General features: G+C 39.0%; 1 protein-coding gene across 2 annotated transcripts in view; it reads left to right on the top strand.

Moving 5' to 3' along the window:
* The window catches only part of PDE8B (phosphodiesterase 8B), a 282,903-nt gene that overhangs the window by 215,447 nt on the left and 42,803 nt on the right, over positions 1 to 24,653 (top strand). For both annotated transcript variants that reach the window (XM_030192290.1, XM_030192291.1), the window contains exons 11-16: positions 1,254 to 1,305; positions 6,473 to 6,550; positions 11,276 to 11,352; positions 18,059 to 18,223; positions 20,751 to 20,796; positions 21,391 to 21,526. In XM_030192290.1, coding sequence (XP_030048150.1) covers positions 1,254 to 1,305; positions 6,473 to 6,550; positions 11,276 to 11,352; positions 18,059 to 18,223; positions 20,751 to 20,796; positions 21,391 to 21,526 — 554 coding nt within the window. The remainder of the gene's footprint in view (positions 1 to 1,253; positions 1,306 to 6,472; positions 6,551 to 11,275; positions 11,353 to 18,058; positions 18,224 to 20,750; positions 20,797 to 21,390; positions 21,527 to 24,653) is intronic.

The following is a 24,653-nucleotide window of genomic DNA, read 5'->3' as shown; positions in this document are numbered from 1 at the left end:
TCTATCTTTTTCGAAAATGATCTTTCTTGTTCAGAATTTGGACGTTTTTGTAAAACGTCCAAATTCTGATTTTGACATTCTATCGAAAATACCCCTCCATATCTCATAGAAATTGGGATTTAGCATTTTCACCATTTGAGATAGACCTTCCAGGCAGGTACCTTCCAAGATCTTAAAAACTAAACATAAAACTTTAAAATAGATCCGAGCCTTTAGTGGTAGCCAATGTAGTTCCCTCAATAAAGGAGTTACATGATGATTTTGAGATTTACAGAAGATAAATCTAGCAGCTGAAAGTTGGGTCAATTGAATTTTAGAAAGCATCTAAATACAAAGAATTGCCATCTTTTGAGAAGATTGCAGATGCTGCAAAATATGGGGATTAGGATGGTTTACAAAGCGCGAAAGTTTGATAGTGCAACCCCTTTATTGATTAAAGCTCATTAGTTGCTGATTTAAGCAAGAATTTGCTTCAAGACTGGTTCAACTATTTTTAAGATATTATATGGCTTGGCCCTACAATATATGATTTCACTGTTGATCGTCCCAAGATACGGTAATATCATACAGCTGAGAGATGTTCTGATTAAACATTTTCTGTCTGCTTTCTCCTTTGATAGAGTTCAATTATAGAATGATCTACCTTCAACTATTAAGACACGTTAATGGTCTCTTTCTATTCTGGAAGTTGGTAAAAACATGGCTGTTTGAGAAATTCTTGCACTAATTTTAATTGTTCACGATGGTTTTTTAAAAATAAATATGATATGGCTATGTAATAGGAAGATTTATGTACTTCCCAGGAATGCCTGGTTTCTTTTTCTTATGTAATCCTCACAGAGCTAAATATGTGGTTGTGGAATACAAGCATTAGATTAGATTAGAGGTTTAGGTATGGGAGTCCCATCAACTAAAGTCAACATTTTTATGGTTGCTTAAAGTGACCAGAAACAAAATTTCTGAAAATATAATGATATTTGTATTATATTGACTCCCATTATCTGATGCTACCATGTTGCTATTATAAAAGTTCTATTTATGATTTTATGCAAACAAGAACCCCCCAGTTTACTAAGCCGCGCAGCAATGCCAACACAGCCCATTTAAAGTGAATGAGCTGTGTTGACAGTGCGTGGCTTAGTATACAGGGGGTTAAGATTTTAAATATAACTACTCCTGTTTGAAGAGTATAATTATAAGTAGCTAGATGTTTTTCATGTTCATTTTGATGTTGCCTTTTTCTGTTGTGTTAGATCTGCAAGGTTCATCGTGAGGACAAATGCATAGGAGAAAATTTCCAGTCAGGTGAGAGAGAATATTCTTGCATCACTTAAACTTAAACTGATTGATGCCAACTGCCACAAAGGCATGAAATTATAAGGGAAAACCAAGTAATGTAACTGTGAAAGTTACAGACTGGAATAATATATCAGGAATGTATTGCCCCAGGTCATTCAGCTTGGGTATAGCTGCGAGATGTGATATCTGGAAAAAGTTCCAGGAACCTAAACAGTACACAAGAATATTCACTGTCAATAAATAAAGAAATTATTATTTAACTCCAATGCCTCATTTACTATCATGTGTTAATTCAAGTTAAGTGCATACAAGGCAATTCTATATCAGGGCACCTTGCAAGAGCCTATTATATAAAGGAACTAGGTGCCTACTTTTCTTTACAGAATACTAGTCAAACCGGTAAAATATGAACCTAGACAGGGACATAGCTACCATTGAGCAAGTGCAGAAAAATACCCAGGGTCTCCCGATGGTAGGGGCCGCCTGAAACTGCACACACCTAATCCCCACTTTGCACCTGGGTCCAGCATCACACATCCACCAGGCCTCCACATGCTGCAGCGGGGATTGCGGAAGAGATGGCTTGAAAGCTACTGCAGAGGCTGGCGGGACCTTTCCTCTGCCACATACTAATTCTCTGAAATTTTTTTTTATTTCATACTGCAGCACTAACCTTGCTGTAATCGGGCTTCACTGCACACTGCTCAGTTACCACGGGAGCCCTTACTGCCACATCAGTGGATGGCAGTAAGTGCTTCCCCCCATGTGGCCATGCAGTAAGAGTAATCCTGCCACTTGGCCATTTTTTGTAAGTGCTTTTTACCCGCTGTGGTAAAAAGGTCCCCTGTTGTGCAGGAATAACAGCCTCCACCGCTACCACAGGTTCCTTTTTTTTTGCATCTTAGTAAAAGGTCCCCTTAATGCGTATAAATGCACATAACTGTAAGCATCTCTGGAATTCGTTGCTAGAGAATGTGGTAAAGGCAGATAGCTTAGTGGAGTTTTAAAAAGGTTTGGACGGCTTCCTAAAGGAAAAGTCCATAGACCGTTATTGAATGGACTTAGGGAAAATTCACTGGGATAAGCAGTATAAAATGTTTTGTACTTTTTTGGGATCTTGCCAGGTATATTGTGACCTGGATTGGCCACTGTTGGAAACAGGATGCTGGGCTTGATGGACCTTTGGTCTTTTCCAGTATGGCAATACTTATGTACTTATAGAATTACACTTTCAGTCTTCCTATGGTGTAAGCCTGAAAGGATAATTCTATAACCGGGATCTTACAGTTTATATGCAGACAGTATATGCTATTATGCCTTTGTAATTTTTTAGTACTTTGGTATTAACAGAGTACTTTACAAAAAAAAATTACATGAGTTTCTTTCTCAGAGAGTTTAAAATCTATTTTTCTCTAAATTGATACAATAGAGTCTCGATTATCTGATGTAAACGAGGTCAGCCTGGTATCAGATCAGTGAAAAGTCAGATAATACAGAAAACAATGGGAACCCTTCAAACAATGCACGAAAAACATACTTTATGCATGAAGAGCAGGCGTAGGGTAACTTTAATTAAAATATTGTTTATTAACATAATAAGCAACAAAGAAAATGAAAAAAATTGTACTGCAGGCAACTTGAGAGCAAAAATATAGAGCAGTATACACAGCGCAGCAATTGTACAGCAGCCTATGTGAGCACAAATACTGTACAGAACAGAGCAAGGGAAACCATATTTTTCAACTGCATTTCTCAAGGTCACCATATTCTGCCTTACTCAAGTTGGCGGTGTAAAGTTTATACAGTCAACTAGAAGATTCATAATTTTGGTGAATGGGGTTTTAAACACAGGAAGATTTTGCAAATTGCATTAATAGCGCTGATGTAGTAGAAAAATCAGTGTGTTCAAATTTCTCTATCAGCTGATATGCCTTGCCCTAATAAAAATTCCTCTGGAAAGCACCCTGTGTTGGACAGCAATTGAGCTCAAGTCTGACAGATCTTATCTTCAAAATATAATGCTAACTCTGAAGCAGTTGGCGATTTACAATTTGAAATGTTCATAAGAACATAAGTAATGCCATACTGGGAAAAGATAAAGGTCCATCGAGCCCAGCATCCTGTCCCCGACAGCGGCCAATCCAGGTCAAGGGCACTTGGCAAGCTACCCAAACATACAAACATTTTATACAAGTTATTCCCGAAATTGTGGATTTTTCCCAAGTCCATTTAGTAGAGGACTATGGACTTGTCCTTTAGGAAACCGTCCAACCCCTTTTTAAACTGTGCCAAGCTAACCGCCTTCACTACGTTCTCCGGCAATGAATTCCATACTTTAAATATGTGTTGGGTCAAGAAAATTTTCTCCTATTTGTTTTAAATTTACTACACTGTAGTTTCATCACATGCCCCCTAGTCCTAGCATTTTTGGAAAGCGTGAACATCCACCTATTCCACTCCAAAGTGGTTACAGTTTCTAAAAGAGTGAGATTATCAATAGAAATCAAACAAAATAAAACATGGAAAAGAAAATAAGATGATACCTTTTTTATTGGACATAACTTAATACATTTCTTGATTAGCTTTCGAAGGTTGCCCTTCTTCGTCAGATCGGATATAAGCAAATGTGCTAGCTGACAGTGTATATAAGTGAAAACATTCAAGCATTGCTATGACAGTCTGACAGGGTGGGAGGATGGGGGTGGGTAGGAAGTATGCATGGGGACATCAAAGCATATCATTGGTGTTCTAACAGGGTGGGTGTGGATAGGTGAGGGGAGGGTGATCAACAGAGACATACAGCTTTATGGTTTATAATGGGCTAGGAACCCCAGGTCCTTGTTAAGTCCTTTCTGTTGGGTGTTAAAATATTCAATCATTCTGACTTCAAAGGTCTTACGTTCTTGTGTGGTTTTAAAGTTACCTTTGAGGATTCTCACTGTGAAGTCACTGGTGCAGTGTCCTGGTCCTGTAAAATGTTGCCCAACAGGCGTGGGAACCCTGCTGGCACTAGCATTGTTTATATGATGTCTATGTAAATTGAATCTTGTCTTAAGCATCTGGCCTGTTTCTCCAATATAGCATCCTTCGTTACATTTTTTACACTGAATGATATATACCACAGGTATATATCCTTAACCTTAAGAGTGGACTAACCTTAAGATAACCTTAAGAGTGGACTAACACGGCTACCACACTCCTCTACTAAAAGAGTGAGAGTAATTTTTTGGTATCCAACCACTCCACCCCCACTAATTTAGAATAAAAAGCTTGTTACTTAATTGTTAGAAGAGATTTATAATTATGAATCTGCTCTCACCATATTGCCTTATTAACCATAGATGGCTTTTTCCTCCATTTCCTCTCATAGTTCCTACATACTCATTTTAGTTCTGTTATTTTGGAATCAAACTATCTGATTTCCTTTGTCGTTTGATCTTATCGCAGATGGGAGTTAATGTGTCCAAAATATCTTTGCTCAGTTATTTCCAGTCCTCTAAAAAGTGTTCAGCTTCCTGAGTATCAGATTTTTGTAAATCAAACTCTGGCCAAAACTGAGGAAGTTCTGTCCTATTTCTAAATTTTTTAACGCTAACCCTTGTGGACAGATTCTTAGTTTTGTCCAAACAAGAGAGAGAAAAATTAAGCAAGAAATGATCCAACCATGGCACTCTGACAGCCTCATGAAAAGAAAAACCACAGAACTGATAGGATAAAATATCAGTAACTGCCAAAAGACCAAGCTGATCTTTTTCGCGTGAAGTGCTATTAAGTGAAGAAGAGAAACTCAGACCTTCTAGGGAATTATAAAAATGTTTAATTTGGGTGTAATCTCTATTTTCTAAATGTAAATTATGACCCCTAGTAGTAAAGTAAAATCTTATCTCATAGCATATTTAGAAACAAATTCAAATGTATCAAATCTCATTTATTTTTTTATACCCAAGCAACTAGGCAGTCTGGGTCTACCAAACTTACAATAGTATTACTGGTCTGCTCGTTTAAAAGTACTTCATTGTTGGATCAACCCCTTTATTCAATCACATTGGGTTTGATTGGAGGAGTCCCTCACTTCCCCTTATACTCTTAACAACCAAACATGAATTCTGTGAGAGCTTTGCATCTGTCATTTGTTTAACAGTTCATCTTAATGGAATTAGTAACTGCACAAAGGGTAATTCTTAGATACTGGATGAATGAATTCCTATCTCAGCATACATAGAGGCTGGACAGCATGAATGAGTTGGTACAATGGGAGTTATAAATGGAGCAAAAAGATAAGGACAATAAAAAAAAAGTTCTTTATTGGGCACTATGAAAAAGGCATCTTCAATAAGGCAAAAAGGGGTGAGCCACAGGAGAAGGGTCTAGAGGGGGGAAGGGAGTGAGTGGGGTAGTTTCAATGGGAGGGCTAACTAGGGAAATATTTAATTGACGTTATTGCTTTTCAAGGAGGTGCCACCAGTTATTGAATGAAGGGATGACATACTTTTTATTTATTTATTTATTTATTTATTTATCTATCTATCTATTACATTTATATCCCACATTATCCCAAGGAATGTTGAGTTCAATGTGGCTTACATTAGATAATCAAAATAACTATGGAAGGAGTGTGACAGTATTGGAGTAATTGATTAGTTGTGGGTTGAAAAGTTGAAAATGTAAGGATGGTAGTTTTAAGTACAATATCATGAAAGTAATCAAAAAGTTGGTTAAGAGTTGGATACATTAGTTATAAATCAGCAATAGTAGGAATTAAATATAAGATTGTCAAACATAGGATTGTTAGGATTTTTCACACAAGGATACTTACTTTGAATCTTTTTGTGGAATAATCAAATTATAACCTGAGTTATATATTCAATAGGTTTACCTTCCTCTCTAAGATTTAGTTTCGGGTTTAGTCATGTTTCAAATATCAGTCTATTCTGCTAAAATACAGACCATCCTAGGGGGGTCATAAACTTTTTCTCAGTACACTGTATATATTCACTGAAGTAAATATTGCAATCATTGTTGTCCTTCTATGTGTATTCAACATTATGCTGTTCCCTATTTACAATACATTAATTATAATTTACTCATTGAAAAAGTGAAAAACGTTAAGACATTTTATAGTCTTGCCATTCTGTTATCACTTGGATAAGTAAGCATGTCATTTTGCTTGTAGAATCCCATTCATTCAGACATAAGAACAGAAGGAAGGAATCTATCGATGTTAAATCAATCACGTCTCGCAGCAGTGATGGTAAGATATTTCTGGAAAAGTCTATGTGTTTTTATAAAATGCTAACATAAGCAGCAGAAATCTATTTTGCAGGTGTAGGTATTTATACCTGCTCTTGAGATGGTGTAAATGTCTGCACCTTGATTGTGCAAGTACGTGTGTAGATTTTCATATTTTATAAACTTCAGGCAAGCCTGTGAACTCCACTCATGCTCTGCCCACATTTTTCCCTATACATGCCTTCAGGCAAGATTGCGCTATCATATAGGGGTACAGCCAGTGCTCACATACAGAAGAGCAGCCAATTAAGAAGCTAAAGACCTAAAAGCAAATGTTAACATTTTGAAGGTCATTTAAAATACCAAAAGGCTAAGCACAATTGCCCCCTTAATCACTGTTCTAAATCCTGACCAAAATTAATGTTTTGCTGTCACTTATGCTTGGCTCAGCAAGGTGCAAAGCTGAAGGGGAAAATTTTCAAACATATAGATGATATACTCCTATGCAAGATTGGGAATGCACGTGACGTATGATTGTATGGATCACATAAGACACACCCCTTTTGAATCTATGTGTCCCATGGCAATCACACATCTAAATAACATTGTGAGATGGGCATTTACATGTGAATGCCATCTACACATATAAATGCCGATATTTTCTTGTGTAATTGCCTTGCAAGGCTTCTAACATGACTACCTAAACCTATTAAAAGGATGCCATGCAACAATGACTAAGTCAAAGAGACCTCATATGCTACTTACTGTTGATACAAGCGGAGGGAAATTTTTGAAATGGCATCTAAGTTCGATTTTGGACACTTTGCATAAAACGTCCAAAATCCGAATAGGAAAGAAGGTCATTTTCGAAAAAGGAAAATGTCTATCTTTTTTCCAAAAATACTGCTTCGAACAGGGTTTTGTGCTTTGGACGTTTTTTTGGTCCATTTTTGAAAAAAAAAAAAAATGAATAAGTGCAAAACATAGAGATTCATGCTATTGGGATGTAGGAGGAGCCAGTATTGAGTAGACTAGTCCCAGGAGAGCAGTGGGACACCCTAAAGGGCACTGCTGTGTACTTCATAAAAATCCTCCCAGGTACACATCTCACCTTTACTTCCTTATCTTGTCCCATGAGTCCTCCCAAAGTCATCAAAACCCTACTGTACCCACATATAGTTGCCTCCTTCACCCATAAGGACTATTGTAGTGGTGTACAGTGGGGGAGGGGTAGTGGGGTTTGGATGAATTTTGGAGGGCTCAGGGGACAAGATAAGGAAGTAAAGGTGAGATGTGTACCTAGGAGGATTTTTATGACGTACACAGCAGTGCCTTCAAGGGTGTCCCACTGCTCTCCTGGGACCAGTCTACTCAATGCTGGCTCCTCCTACATCCCAATAACATCCCAGTTTCCACCAGAAGTGTGACAGGTAGAAGGAGATAAAGACCTGAGTCCCCCACTCCATAGTGCACTGCACCGACCACTACATTACTCCAGGGCCCTGCATGCAGCTCCAATAGACCTGACTGAGGCTGTCATAGAGGCTGGTAAGTCATATTTTTATTCACATTTTTGGGAGGTGGGAGGGGGTCAGTGACCACTGGGGGAGGTATTGGGAGGTCACCCTATATTCCCTCCAGTGGTCATCTTGTCATTTAGGGCACCTTTTTGTGCCTTATTTGTTATAAAAACAGGTCTAGCTCAAAACATCTTAGCTGTAGTCCTGGACGGTTTTGTTTTGTTCTATTTTGGCTGAAAACGTTCATCTGTTAGAAACGCCCAAATCCCATCCTTACCGCACCCCTGGCACATCCCCTTGAGATTTGGATGCACTGTAGAACAGCATAGAAAAATAGATTTTTGTGAGAAAAGCGTCCAAATGTTGCTTTTAGCCACTTTTTAGATGTTTTTCTCTTTTGAAAATGAGCTCCATAGTGTAAATATTACAAAGAAATTCCAGATTCTGACAGATTCAAACACTAAACAATCCAATAAAGACTACCCAAAGACTACCCAAATAATTCCCAAGCTTTATTTAATTTTAACATGCACACAGATTAATTTTGAGATACAACTGTCAATAAGACTTTAAAATCTTTAGGGAAAATTTCAAAAGAACAACAATTTAAACATGCCAGTTCCTATTTTGTCCTTTTAAGCTAACATCTGATACATTTAGGCGCTCATTTTCAAAGCACATAGACTTACGTAACTTTGTAACATATGTAACTTTGTAAGTTTATGTGCTTAGAAAAGGTAAGAGATCTGCTTGTACCGGAAATGGTTTTCAAGGGTGAAACTAGAAGATGTACTGAGCCAAATTTACAGATTAAAGAGTAGTAAATCACCTGGACATCCAAGGGTACTCAAAGAACTCAAGCATGTAATTTCTGATCTGCTGTTAATAATATATAACCTGTCTTTAAAATTGTCCTTAGTACCTGAAGATTGGATGGTGGCCAATGTGACACCAATTTTTAAAAAGGGTTCTGGGGTGATCCGGGAAATTACAGACTAGTAAGCCTGACGTTGGTGCCGGGCAAAACAGTGGAAAATATTGTAAAGAATAAAATTATGAAACACATAGACAAACATAGTTTAATGGGACAGAGCCAGCATGGGTTCAGCCATGGAAGTCTTGCCTCACCAATTTGCTTCATTTCTTTGAAGGCATGAATAAACTTGCAGATAAATGTTAGGTGGTTGTTGTAGTGTATCTAGATTTTCAGAAAGCTTTTGATAAAGACAGTGGCCATTCTGGTGTTTAGGGATAGTGGAGCACAGTTGAAGATTGAAAGAGGATGTTAAAATGAGAAACTGAGAAGCATAAGAGTCAGAGGGATTATTAGCATGAATGTTAAAATCCCCAAGAATGAGGGAAGAAGATGAAAGTTCAAGAAAGAAGGAAAGCTAGGAGTCAAAGTCAGTGAGAAAGGAAGAAAGGGACTTATCAGGGGGGTCGATAAATGACTGCTACTTGGAGAGGTAGAGGAGTAAATAGACGTATGGAGTGGACTTTGAAGGAAGAAAAGCAGTGAGACTGAGGTGGAAGGAGAGGTTGAAATCTACAAGAAGGTGAGAGTAGTAGCCTGACACCACCTCAGTGGACCAACCAGGCAAGGAGTATAGGAGAAAAGATAACCTCCATGACACAGGGCCACAGCTCAAGCAGATTCTTCAAGGCAAAGCCTAGTCAGTTAGGGCAAGCAGATGGAGAGTACGAGAGATAGTGGTCATGGATGTAGGAAAGTTTGTTGCAGACAGATTGGGCATTCCACAGAGCACCTGAGAAAGGCAGAGAAGGGGAGAGGAGAGGAACAAATTAGTTTGGAGAGCTGATATGGAGGACCAGGATTGGGGTTGGTATCCCTAGCAGAGAGCAGGAGAAGAGGCAAGAGAGTATGGAGTAGGAGAGGCATGATGACAGTGACGAAGATGAGATGTACTCAGATAGAACGGAGATGTTTGAATGAAAGGAAGGAAATGTTGAAGGTTAAGAGCTGACTAGAAGGTAGAAGACAAAAGGGATGGTGAGATGATGAAAGCTGAAGGTGGGCAATGTGTTCCTGCAGTATACAGTGATTTCAGATGGAGAAAGAGAATGGGAAGGGACATGAACCAAGAAGAGAAACTGTACTGGTGCCATAATAAATAGCAGAGAGAAAATACAAACAGTATAGAGAAGATGTTTCAGCATGTGGCACCTGGAGCGAAGACCCTAGGTGGATCGGGGTGGATCTGGGAGTCACCCCAGAGAAGGCATAAGTTTATTCAGATGGGCTGCAAGTCCTCCACAGCACCTGGAAGGCAGCTGGTGGAAGTGCTAGGCACCTGGAGCAGAGGCCCTGGATGGATCGGGGTGGACCTGGGAGTCACCCCAGAGAAGGCTGTGAGGATATGCAGATGGGCTCCAAGGCCTCCACAGCACCAGGACATGGTTTGGGTAGGGCAAAATCTACATATTTCCCAAAGGAAAAATATCCCTATTGGGTTCTACACCAGCTGATAACCAAATACAAATTGTTAAAAATCCACAACTTTACGCTCACTGTTTATTTCTGCCTCTAAAAAGAAACCAAATAACAGTTGCAATCTCACTACTTAATTGGTAGCAAAATTGTAGATTTGTAAACTAAGGCAGCTGTACATGGAAGAGTTGCAACATATACGTGGAAGCTGCAAAATCACCACTTCAAAATGGAATAATCCAGGTTTGTTCTGTTCATTTTATCCACCTGTATATTTCTAAAATGGCTGTTCCCACTGTATGTGCTGACAGATACAGGCAGACTCGTGCAGATATTTTAGAAATGATTTTGCATCAGCAAAGCCTTTTCTAAAATACTGCTAGAATTGAGCTCACCATGACCTGGACACATTAATTTTAATCTCTATGTAAAACAGGCTATTTTTTGGCAGGTATAATATTTAATACAATCAAAATTAACAATCCAAGATATTAGGCACAGTTTTTCAAAATCTCTGTATAAATGCTACTTTAATATCATGTGATAAGAGAAAGCTGTTGTATATTTTGCTGATAAATAGCTTCATGAAAATTATTCCCCATAGTTTATTGCAGATTTGGACCTATATCACCTATTCTTAGATTTTAGTTTGGCATTTGTCATAATACGATGCAGTATAATATTATTTAGAAATTTTTTCCATATTGAACCAGAAATAACTTCCAGTGTCCTGATTCTTTTATATCAATATACCAATACGTTTTTTCTCCAATGGCAGCATCTAGTTTACAGAATCGTAGGTATTCATCAATGGCTCGAATCCATTCTATGACAATTGAAGCTCCAATCACAAAGGTAAGAAAACTGTGCACTAAGTGAAACTATGAGTAATACATATAGAATGGCTTATTTTGTATGTTCAGTTATTAGTGATAAAATGGTGCTCATTTTTGAAGCATCTGGACATCTTAAAATGACCAAAACAAAATGTTTGTCTACCTAAAACAGCCAAATTACGATTTTAAAAAGGCAAAATTGGACATTTTATAATGCAGTTCATCCAGATAGCAAGGGGATAAGTTGGAAATGTGTTTCGGATGTGCCCAAAATTTAGATGTCTTCCAGTGATAATGGAATGGGAAGAAATGCCCAAGGCAAAAAAAGAAGGATGTTTTTATCTAGACCTGTTTCAATCACGTTCAGGGTGAAAAAAGGTGCCACGATTGAGCAGGTGACCACTGGAGAGATGAAGAAGTGGCCCCTCCCTCATCTCCCAGTGGTTACTGACCCTTCTCACCCCCCTAAGAAGTGAAACTGGCAGTGGATACTAGGCTATATGACAAGTATTATGGCCATTCCTAATAGAGCAGCAAACCAAGTGTAAGGAGTAGCGTAGTGGCCAGTTCAGTGGACTTTGAACAATGAGCCCAGGTGTAACTCCTGCTATAATTATTTTATTTCTAAACAAATAATGTGAACCTTCCTGGGACATAGAAATACCTACTGTGCCTGAATTTTATAAGACACTTGCAAGCGTTGTGGCTATTGTAGTGGTGTACTTTTAAGTACAGAAGTTTTTTATCTGTTCCTGGAGAGCTCACAATAACATATAATGGAATTAAGGTGGGCTTTGTACTTGGTTCCTGTTGTTTAAAATCCACTGCAGTGACCACTAGGCTGCCCCTCTGCTCTGCAGGGACATCTGTGTGGCCACTTTTGTACAAATGATGCCAGACAGACGTTTTTGTTCCTGTTTGTTTTTGGCGTTCCTACTTTAGACATTTCATTTTTGAAAACGGCTGTTCATTTTGGATGTTTTGAGTGCAAGAACGTCCTTCTCACTTATTTTTGAACTGGAAATTCCAGTGTTTTTCCTGTTTGAAAGTGGCTGTGAGATGGACAGGGTTTTCTTTTTTGGACATTATGAGCAGGACGTCCCAATTCTGACTTGGACGTTCTTTCAATAATGCCTCTCGATGTGTTTAATTTTATTCACATAGACTACAGCTGTACTGAATAGCATATTTTACTATTCATCTGAATACAAATAATGAAAAATATTATTTACCAAATACAAACAATGGCATTGTGATTTAACATAAATGGTAAAAGAAGCAATATGAAATCAGAGATCAAGTGTTTATTTCAGTAGGATTTAGCATAGTAGAGCCCTGGATTATTTGTATTTGAATTGAAATCACTATTTGGCTGAATACGAACAATGTATTTGGGGCTGAATCAAATGGAATATGAATATTCGGTACAGTCCTAACATAGACAGTGTCTTGCAAATATTTTTATACCATTCCACATTTTTCACATTCTATTGTCTAAAAATTACAGTTCAAAATGCATTAAAATAGGTGTTCGTTTCAATGATCTACACAACACATGCTACACTTTCAAAGTATTCAAAAATGATGAAGACTAATAAACCAAAGTCTTGATTGCATACACTTTCATATCCCTTTGTCATATCAAACCCAAATTAGTTCTATAAGGCCCATAATAAGTCAACTAGAGCCCACCTGTGTCCAATAACAGTGGTCGGCCTAATCTGAATAATGCTTTTGGAAGGAACAAGCTGTTTCCATTGTATGAAGTGAATTTGAAGGAAAGGTCTAAACATGCCAAACACTGAGCTGCTTAAAAAACTTTTGGGATAAAGTTATTCAATGGTTCAAATTGGGGGAAGATTATAAGAAAGTTTCAGTGTGTTTTAACATAATTTGGGGAACTGTCAGGTCTATTATTGTAAAGTAGAATCAGTTTGGTAACACTAAGACATTGCTTTGATCAGGCCACCCCTCCAAGGTCCGTGGCCATGAGTTAAGGAAACTGCTGAAGAATGCCACTGTGAGGCCTAAGATTACTTTAAAAGAATTATAAAGGTTTCTACTTGAGAGTGGGAAAAATATTGACTGATCAACAATCACTAGAAGTCACGTGTGAAGAAAAACCACATGATCTGCATACACGTGAGCGAAGTTTTTTGTTGTCTGGTGAGACGAAAGTGGAACTTTTTGGTCTTGATGCCAAGTAAAATAAACACAACACATTACTCTTGTCAATACATCCCTGCAGAAAAACATGGCCCTGGCGGCAGCATGTTCTTCGCAGAAGCAGGAACAAGGATGCTTATGAAGACTGAGAGAAAGGTGGATGATGGAAAATAAAGGCAGATTCTGGAGGAAAACTTGTCCCAGTCAACCATAACCCTGTGACTGGGGAGGAGATTCACTTTTCAGCAAGACAATGATCCTAAACACAAAGCAAAAGTAACAGTGGAGTAGTTTAGCAAGAGAAATGTTCTTGAGTGGCCCTTTAAAAGCCCAGAAATGAATCCGATAGGAAATCTGTGACAAGACTTGAAGACAGCAGTCCATAGATAATCCCCAAACACCTTAAAAGAGCATGAGTTATTCTGCATGGTGAGAAAGAAGATTCTCAGGTGCCAAGAAATGCAGTCTGAGACTAAGAACATGTGGCAGAAAGATACAGAAATATTTCCTATCATTTTGTGTTCCACAGACTTGATCAAAAAGAACTTCCAAACACACATGGATAAATTGCCTATACATGTTACATCTTACAAACTCCAGAGGGGAGCTCTCTTTGGCATGATGCGAGTTTAACAGTTGAGTGTTAGCAGTAAATTTAAGAGAGTTCATACTTCACATGCCTTGGCTTAGGGGTGAGGTTCATTCCCGTCTTGGTATACACAACACTAATCCATTTGGGGAAATTGCCCCCAAGAGGCAAAATTACATCATTTCCACTGTACAAAGTTGGTAGACAATGTTCCCAAGTGACATAGATGTTTGATTCAAAAGGAAGTTTCCACAACATATTGGGGGTATGAAGACTTATGCAAGCAAGACTTTTTGGTTTCTTACTGTTACTTCATGCTGAAAGTATAGAATATGTTGCACAAATCAGTGAAACAAACTCCTACTTTAATTGTAGTTTTCTTACACAAATGGACAAGGGTGTGAAGACTTTCACAAAGCATGGTATATAAAATACACATTTAAAAATGGCTTTTATCTTAGATTATTTTCCTTACATCTAATATTGAAAGGTACTTATAAATTTAGTAGCCACCACTAAATGTGTAAGTTCCCAGTTAATGAATTTTCTCGCTAAAGGCTCCCACACACTGTCCATAGTGCCTGTGTGGAGTTTGACCATTTCACCTAACTGTACAGATAGCACTGATATTCAACTGCTATCCATATGTTTAAATGGTTTAAGTTAAGACAGAAAATTGCTGACCTAACTTAGGGGCCCTTTTATCACCTGACGATAGCTCTGGGCCTACCACATGCCATTTCCAACACTAGGGAAGGGTAATCCACTAGGTGTATGTACAGCAAAATCCCCCGGAAGTACAAGAAACCAAAGAAGGAGTGAGAAGTGGACCAATAACTCCAGAGACTGGGACAACCGAGTCGAACAATAAATATTTTATTAAGGACTCAACACAGATCTGTGTTTCGGTCACAGGCCTGCCTCAAGAGTCTTCTTAATCTCTGGAGTCTAGTAGGTTTGGGGCAGGAGTGACTCCAACTTAATCCTGCTCCTTCTGGTGCCAGGTTCATCTGCTTGTACCTCTTTATACAAATAACCTCTCCTTGGAGAAAGTGAAAGAGCCTGCTCAGGACTGGAGGTGCTCAACACCCACTAACACCCACAAAGCTGGCTCCTCAGATTTTCTACACTAATCTTGGGTATGAAGCCCCTTTTACCAACAGGAGAGCTTATCTTTTACCTCCAGTTCTCCAAGACTTTTAGATAAGCCGCCAGGGCAGAAAATCTGAGGAGCCAGCTCTGTGGGTGTTAGTGGGTGTGGAGCACCTCCAGTCCTGAGCAAGCTCTTTCACTTTCTCCAAGGAGAGGTTATTTGTATAAAGAGGTACAAGTAGATGAACCTGGCATCAGAAGAAGCAGGATTAAGTGGGGATTGCTCCTGCCCCGAACCTACTAGACTCCAGAGATTAAGAAGACTCTTGAGGCAGGCCTGTGGCCGAAACACAGATCTGTGTCGAGTTCTTAATAAAATATTTCTTGTTTGACTCAGTTGCCCCAGTCTCTGGAGATATTGGTCCACTTCCCACTCCTTTGATTTCCAGCACTAGAAAATATTTTCTATTTTCCAGCACCACCTTCTAAACAGCAGGTGGTAAGGGCTGCAGCAGTAAATGGCCACACGGCAAGTTTTTAATTACCACACAGCCATTTATTGGCTCTTTAAAAAAAAAAAACACTTTTACCCATGGTGGTAAAAAGTGTCTTCTGCGCACTACGATCCCACGCACCAGTGCCACCATGGACAATCTTTTACCACCGTTTGGTAAAAGGGCCCCTTAAACTTCTTAGTTGTGTATATAGCAGCTGAATATCGCCACTGTACGCTACTGGTGGCAAGCGCCCTCCATGCAAATTTAGCGCCCTCCATGCAAATTTAGAACCATTATTTATCCAGACAGTGGCACTGAATTTATGTTCAATGTTTTAAAAAAAGATGCTTGCTACCAGGGCTGAATATTGACCTGTTATATAGTATCCCCATTTGTTCATGTCTTGACATCTAGTCACTCGATATTCAAAGTGATTTAAGCGGGCAGGCGATAAAGGGTTCTAGCCTTGTGGAAGTGGAGGATTGGGAGAAGCACAGGGTACTTTTTTCTTTTATGCAGGTCCCAACTGAATATTGGCTGGGATCCACATAAGCTCTGGCAGCCAGCACTACTATAATTACCCATAACTATTCACTGCTGGTGCCTGGATGTGGCTCAGCACTGAATATCTGGGCTAATCTAGCTGGCGATGGTCAGTGTTTAAAAAACACTGACTGCTGCCAACTGAATATCAGCCCGTATATTACCAGTGACTTACAGAAAATCATTTTAATCAGACTTATTTATGGTTTGTTACTACTAGAAGGGGGGCAGACTCAAGAAAAATGTCAGGAAGTATTTTTTCACGGAGAGAGTGGTGGATGCTTGCAAAGCTCTCCCGCGGGAGGTGGTGGAGATGAAAACGGTAACGGAATTCAAAAATGCGTGGGATAAACATAAAGGAATCCTGTTCGGAAGGAATGGATCCTCAGAAGCTTAGCCAAGATTGGGTGGCAGAACCGGTGGGGGGAGGCGGGGCTGGTGGTTGGGAGGTGGGCCTTGTTCTGGGCAGACTTCTACAGTTTGTGCCCTGAAAATGGCACAAATCAAGGTCAGGTATACACATATGAGTTTAAATTGTTGGGCAGACTAGATGGACCATGCAGGTCTTTTTCTGCCGTCATCTACTATGTTACTATGTTTGATATACTGCCAAATCTAAAAAAAAACATTTAAAAATAGGTCCAGGCGTTTTACAAAAACAATAACAATAAAAACAGAAAGGAACTACAAAAAAGGATAGGAAAGCCTAATCACAATCTAGTGAATGACATGGGGACGAAGTTTGTCTCTGTCCCCACAAACTCAAACTCCCTCCCCACCCTGTCTCCACAACACTATGACATCTTATTCGTATAAAAATCGAGCAATTGTCTTTTATCGAAAATTATGGGACTACTGTGGTAGAGTTTGAGTGCAGGGACGGGGTGGGATGGGGGGACGAACTTTGTTCCCATATTATTCTCTATCTCAATCATGTAACAGCAACAGCACAGCAGCAGCAATGTATGACCTCCATTTACCAAATTATATATATAATTTGTGTTACCCTGGATATGTGCTCCCAGTACACCCCTTTTTTTCTGTGTATCATTCAGAACATGCAATGGATTGAATGTTCAGAGTTGTAGGTAGAATGCTGGCAATTTTTTTTTAAAACACATGTTTAGGGCTGGATTCTATAAATGGTACTCAAAAATGGGTGCCGGAAAAGATTGTCGCTAAGCACGATTCTATAAAAGGTGCATACGCTTTAAAGAATCACACTTAGCGCAGATTGGGTGCGTATCTTGGGATTGTGCCCAAATTTAAGGGTGCCATATATAGAATCCGGGGGTTGGTGTCAGTGCCAAGGACTAGACTCTATATATCATACCTAAAAAATACTTTGCCTAGGCGTATTCTATAAAATATGCCTAAATCTAAGCATACTTCATAGAATATGCCTGACTTTCCACATGTTTTATAGAATACGCCAAGCGCCTGTCCATGTGACTAAATGTAGTCGCGGGCAGCTACGCCAAGTAAAACTTGGTGTAAATGCTGATTCCTAAATTGTGCATGGACTGGGTGTATTCTATAACAACATGTACAGATTTGAGAAATGCCCTCGCCCATTCCATGCCCATGGCCACACCCCCTTTTCAACTATAAGACTTAGAATTTACAGACATTTCTGCACATCGATTCTAATGAATGCCAATTAGTGTCAATTGCTTGTTAAGTTGCAATTACCAGTGTTGATTGGCTTGTTAATTAAGTTGCACTCGCAAATCCAGAATATGGCTAAGTTATGCTATGTAGAATGTGAGAGCAAATGTACATATGTTTTTGAGTATTGGGCCCATAGGATTCTGTTTTTCTCTTCGTTTTCACTATAGGTTATCAACATAATAAATGCTGCACAGGAGAACAGCTCTGTCACAGTAGCAGAGGCCTTGGATAGAGTTCTGGAAATCTTGCGCACGACAGAGCTCTATTCCCCACAGCTGGGTACCAAAGATGAAGACCCTCACGCAAGTGATCTGGTTGGAGGTCTGATGACTGTGAGTTAAAGAATAAAAACTATTTCCAAAAGGACATTCCTTATAGACTGTGTTTTGTAATTTAGAAAAAATAGACATATATCTAAGATAACTTTATATAGGATGCCTAGGTCCAGGCATTTAAAATAATCCTAGTATTTTGGAAAAGGCCTGATGAACATGGAGTCCCTAAATCTTGCAAAACCAAAAGAAGCACATGCATTTAGCTTTAAAGAAGTAATGTTTTAAAAAAAGAACTTTTCCACATGTAAGCAGTGCTACTTATATAAGCTGTGATTTTTCTACGTGCCATAATTTTATTAAGGTTTTTCCACATGTAAAAGCTTTTCTACTCAGGAAAAAGACCTTTTAGAAAATTGTATGGAGCTATATGCATATGTAATAAGCACATACCATCTTGCCAATGTGAGTACTATGTGCACACTGAGTAAGTAGTCCCAGGGATGTAATTGAGACAGAGCAGGAGCGGAGTAGCAATGTACGCTTGTATTTTATAAAGTATGCAAACAGAAACATAGAACACACACACATTTCTACGTATCTTGAAGCAGGTGCAAATGCTTGCACTGGTATTGGTACACTATTGGGGCCTATTTTGTAAAGGCTCATAAGAGCCTATCCTGCTTATTTTCGAAAGAGAAGGGCGCCCATCTTCCGACACAAATTGGGAGATGGGCGGCCTTCTCTCAGGGCCGGCCAAATCGGCATAATCGAAAGCCAATTTTGGCCGGCCTCAACTGCTTTCCATCGCAGGGACGACCAAATTTCAAGGGGGCGTGTCGGCAGTGTACTGAAGGCAGGACGGGGGCGTGGTTAACAGATAGCCGATAATGGAAAGAAAGCAGGCCGGCTCTGACGAGCATTTGGCCAACTTTACTTGGTCCCGCAGGAGGTGGTGGAGATGAAAACGGTAACGGAGTTCAAACATGCGTGGGATATGCATAGAGGAATCCTGTGCAGAAGGAATGGATCCTCAGACGCTTAGCTGAAATTGGGTGGCGGAGCAGGTGGGGGGAAGAGGGGTTGGTGGTTGGGAGGCTAGGATAGGGGAGGGCAGACTTATACGTTCTGTACCAGAGCCGGTGATGGGAGACGGGACTGGGGGTTGGGAGGCGGGAAATACTGCTGGGCAGACTTATACGGTCTGTGCCCTGAAAAAGACAGGTACAAATTCAAGATATGAGTTTATCTTGGGCAGACTAGATGGACCATGCAGGTCTTTTTCTGCCGTCATCTACTATGTTACTATGTAACAAAGTGGAAGTCCAAGATATAAAAATAGAGACTTTGACTATGGAATTTTTTCTTTTATTGAACTGTTGAAGAAATATTTCTCTGATAATTTGCAAACATTTTCTGATAGCCACCCTCCGGTGTCTAAAGCGATTTATATTTCTCCTAAATAATCTTCTTTATCAGAGAAAAGAGATGTGAACTTAACTGATATTTTGGAAAAGCTATATTACTAGTGACTTTCGCCTTTGATTTAGATAGGAATAATGTTTTGAAATCGTATTTCCAACACATGGTTGATAGTTTTTTGGGTTCAAAGATAAATATATTTCCTGACTTATCAGGGGAATCGCAGACTAGGAGGTGTGAACTCTTGCCTTTTAAGCCAAAGATAATTGCCCTAAGTGGGACCTTCCTAGTGCGATTCCCTTGTAAGTGTTCTATTTCTTTGAAGTTTAATAATTACTTATTTGTTGAACCTAAGAAATTACAAGAGTTTGTGGAGTTGAAAGAGCAGATGAAGAACCCTCTGCAGCAACTTCCTTTAGTTACCACTGTACCGGCTGCTATTACCGATTAACCTTCCTCCCTCAGAAAAAGTGAATTGTAAGATTAACCATTTTGAGTTTTTCTTATTTTCTTTGAGATTGTTTTCCTGATCTTGGATCTCCCAGTTATGGACGATTATATAACATATTTGGTGGGAGAAAATGTTTTCTTTTTTAATATCAGTTTCTGTTTTCCCTTACATTTGTGTGATAAATGTGAATGTAATTAAATAAAATGATAAATAAACTCTAAAAAAAAAAAAAAAAAAAAAAAGAAGAAGAAAAGAGAGCAAAAGGTCTGGTTTCCTATAATCCCTCACTCCATGCATTCCCTTTACCTCCCCACCCCATCCTAAATCCCATCCTATCTTTACCCTCCCTCCCCCCTAGTTTGTTTCCCATAATTATCCTTAACTAAATTATAATGCACAAGAGTAGAAAAATATATCATTGTACAAAAGTAAATAAGATAGGGGTTACATTTCACATGGCAGTCTTTTTTAAAGGTTTAATTAATTATCTTTTCTAAAACAAGTTATAATCAGGTACATGGCAGCCATCCTCCATTTTAGGGAATAGGAAAATGAAACATTGCATGTAAGAAAACCAGTTTGAATGGTGATACAGTAGGGGTCTTGATAGAAACTAGGCAAACAATTTCATATGCTGAATGCAACTTTCTGTGCACTGATCCTTGATATATTTTTGTTCATTACACAGTATCTCATATCTCCTTTTTCTTTCAGGATGGTTTAAGAAGGCTTTCAGGAAATGAGTATGTATTTTCTAAAAGTAAGTTGTGTATTTAGTTTTCATAGAAATAGATTATAGTAGACAGTCAAGGCCTTTCTAATCTTACCATTACTTACTGCCCAAACAGAGTCTTGTGTTCTCATATTGATCACCGCCTACTGTTGTCAAACCCCAAAACAGCACAATTCAAATCCATTAGACACACAGCTTTTTATTTTGTTTGGAATGACCTCCCACTTTCATTCAGTGATGACGTGTCTATAAAGAGCTTTAAGGTCGAACTCAAAGTTTGGCTGTTTAATGAAGCATATAGTACTTCTGGCTGACCTTTGGATCATATGACAGCGGCCCTCTAGGACTGTCTCTCACCCTGCTCCCTTCTGTTGATATTTACCTGCCTTCTTTCTTTGTGTGATTCAGTTTCCTGTCCTATATTTGATGGTTCCTTTCTTACTGCATTTTTAGCCTGTAAACCGCTCTGCTCTGTTCATCAGTTTCAGTGCTATAGTAAATTTTAATAAACTACCTGACCATTCATTGGCAAGATAGGAGAAACAGAAATATGTGCTACAAATGGTTGTATAAAACTGTGTTATATTGTATAATAAAAGATCTCCAATTACATTTTGGCAGATGTGCACCACAGCCATAGTCACCTTTCAGTGCCAATAACTATAAATGACATTCCACCTCGGATAGCACAGTTGCTTGATAATGAAGAAAGTTGGGACTTCAATATTTTTGAATTGGAAGCTGTTACACACAAAAGGTAGGTGGCTGTTTTCTGTGTGTCATACTTGCTTAATTTTTCTCTAGAACTCTGCATCCCTCGATCAAAAATCCATCTCTTTTGCCGAGTTCTATGTAGAAATAAAGGTTAATAACTAAAAACAAAACAAAAAAAATAAGATGGTATCCCTTTTATTGAATTAATTTAATACAGTTTTTGACTAGTCTTTGGGGGCTAAAACCCCTTTTTTCCCCCCAGAACAGGACAGATTGAGCAAAGATGTCAATACTAGAATATGTAAGTGAATCATAAAAGCCTTCCAATGATAGTCTGAAGGGAAAATGTGAGAGGGGAGGGGAAGAGAGGAAGCAGGGAGAAATAGGTGATCAGAAGTTGATAAAAACAAAGCAGAAGATGTAAGGTATGACTTTGTTGTTGGACTAAATTAATATGTTTCATTGTATTGTATGAAAAGCATTAGCATCATTTCTGTTTTTTGAATGTTCTAATGCGGGCCTATTAGGTGTTTCATTGATATCATGCTGTTTGAATGTTCTTCCATGCTTTCTGTTATAGTATTAGTTGTATTGTAGTTAACATTTATCATGTTTCTCTTTTATGATTGTTCTACAGTGCTGTTAATTTCTGATACTTTATCACATTAGTCCTATTACTAGGTTTTAATTTGCCATTTTCAGTATACCTCATTGATTCTTATTTATGCTTATATTTGGTCATTTTGCTATTGTCATGCTGTTAACAGAATTGTAAGTTTTATGTTAAACTGTACCTGTTGTACACCACCTTGAGGGGCCCTTTTACAGAGTGGCAATGGTAAGCCCAATACGGGCTTACTGCTTGCTCTTTCAGGACTCCTGTAGGCCCAACATGGCTGCCAGCGGTAGTCCTGCTCTGAGCATGAACCATTTCAAAGAAAACCTCTGGAAATGGCTTGCTTGGCAATAATCCTGCGGTAGTCGGTTACCGCCGGGTTAACACAGAAGCCCTTATCACCACCTCAATGGATGGCAGTAAGGGCTCCCCATCGCATGGCCTTTCGGTAAGAGTTCTCTTACTGCATGGCCATGTGTGTCTGGGGTCTTTTTACTAACTGCGGCAAAAAATGGCACGTGGGAAAAATGGCTCCCGGTGCCAGCACAGGGCCCCTTTTTTTTCAGCTTGGTAAAAGAGCCCCTGAGTGAATCTCTTCATAAAGGCAGGTAATGAATTCCAATAAATTATACATTTTTGATGAGCTTTCTGAAGTTAAAACGCCTTTTCTCAGGTCAGGACAGAATGTTCTGATCTAGAGGTCTATAGTGATAGCACCTTAAGACGTATTACACCAGAATCAAACTGATGAATAAATGTAGGAAAACTGAAGGTTTTGAAAGAGTCTGTGTTGGAGACAGGGCAGGGGGAAAGGGTTGTGGAGATGGCCTAAGCTATTCTTGGCTCTGGGGTGCAGGTTATCTGCGATGAGTGGATGTATGCTGCTCTGATGTGGGCTGGAAGCCCTAGTGGCCAGGTCTAGGCTGTGTGTCTATTTTTGTATATCTAATTTGCTGGAATGCTGTGTAATGGGGGAGGGGGGCTATAGTTTATATCATAGGACGTAGGCAATATTGGAATCCCCTCTTAAATGTCAAAAGGTTCTTCAAGCACTGAGAAAGCACTAGACACTGATAAAGTTTACTTCAATAAACTCTGATGAGGCTGACCACCAGAAATTGTAGAAGGTTTTGGTGAGGGTAGTGTATGCAGCCTGTTCATGAACATGCAAGGTGGCGTTGACAGTTCTTATCAGCAAGGCTCTTACATTTGCAGTCAAGAAAATAATCAGAGATATGAAGGGTAGAAATTTGCTTTCACAATCAGTGCTCTAAGGCAAGGAGGTATTGTTGAGACCTTTAGAACCAATGTGGGCCATGACCACTTTTGCATTATTTCAGCTAAGCATTGATTTATAGCCTTTGTGACCTAAAGACTTAGAAGAAACATTGGGCCATGTCCATACCTGATGGCAGAATTGGTTAGGTATAGACAATGCCCAATGTTTCTTCTTTAGGCCATAGAGGTTTTGAATCAGAGCATAGCTGAAATAAAGCAAAAAGTAGACATGGTCTGTTTCTGCTCTGAAGGGCTCATATTGCCCCTGATGTATATAGTAAAAAAAATTTGTTTCTAGTTTTGAGAAAAATAGTTATAAAAATAATTTACTGAATAATACCCAAACCAGCCTAAGTGTAGTCTCTAACTACAGACCAGGCTTCAATCCCATTATTAGTAAAGGTAATGGAGGGGTTAGTCACGCACCAACTAATGGACTATCTCCAACTTCAGTCCATTTTACATAGCTCACAGTCTGGTTTTAGACCATTTCACTGTACTGAAACTGTTCTCACCACCCTCCTAGCTAAATTTAGACAAGAACTTAGCTTTGGTAATAAAATATTAATACTCCAATTTGATATGTCCAGTGTCTTTGACACTGTTGATCATAATATCCTTTAAACATCCTTGACCATTACAGAATCTGTGGAGCTGTGTTAAAATGGTTCTCAGGCTTCCTAAGGCCTAGATCATGCCAAATGAATAAAAGATAGAATGTCATTCAAGCTATTCACAAAATTTTCTATGGTTCGGCCCCAATATACATGAACAACCTCATTGAATTACCCTCATGTAATGCCTCTAAATCATCATATCTTATCCTACATTTCCTGAATTGTCAGAAAGTAAACTACAAAACAATCCATACTGCTTTTCATATCAAGGCACTAAAATTTGGAACTCATTACCCAAAACCATCAGATGCACCGATAATTATTTGTTATTCTGAAGTCTGTTGAAAACTCACTTCTTCAGTCTAGCCCAGTGATGACGAACCTTTCAGAGACCGAGTGCCCAAACAGCAACCCAAAATCAAATTATTTATCGCAAAGTGCCGGTACTCATTATGGGCGGGGTTACCACATATGACTCCACCCCTATGATAGCCACACCCCCTACACCAGCCATGGCGCATATAAACAGACATCACTGAAAATATTATACTAGTATAGGAGGAAAAAATAACATGATTTTTTTTCATTATAAATCATTTCTGTAAGCTGTTACAGCTTCAGTATACCCAGTGCAAAATAAGACAGCAGATGTAAATTCT

The sequence above is a fragment of the Microcaecilia unicolor genome, chromosome 2 (genome assembly GCF_901765095.1).
Source record: "Microcaecilia unicolor chromosome 2, aMicUni1.1, whole genome shotgun sequence".
In the NCBI taxonomy this organism is placed as follows: Eukaryota; Metazoa; Chordata; class Amphibia; order Gymnophiona; family Siphonopidae; genus Microcaecilia; species Microcaecilia unicolor.
The sequence above is the reverse complement of the archived record's forward strand: the minus strand, read 5'-3'. Positions and strand labels throughout refer to the sequence as shown.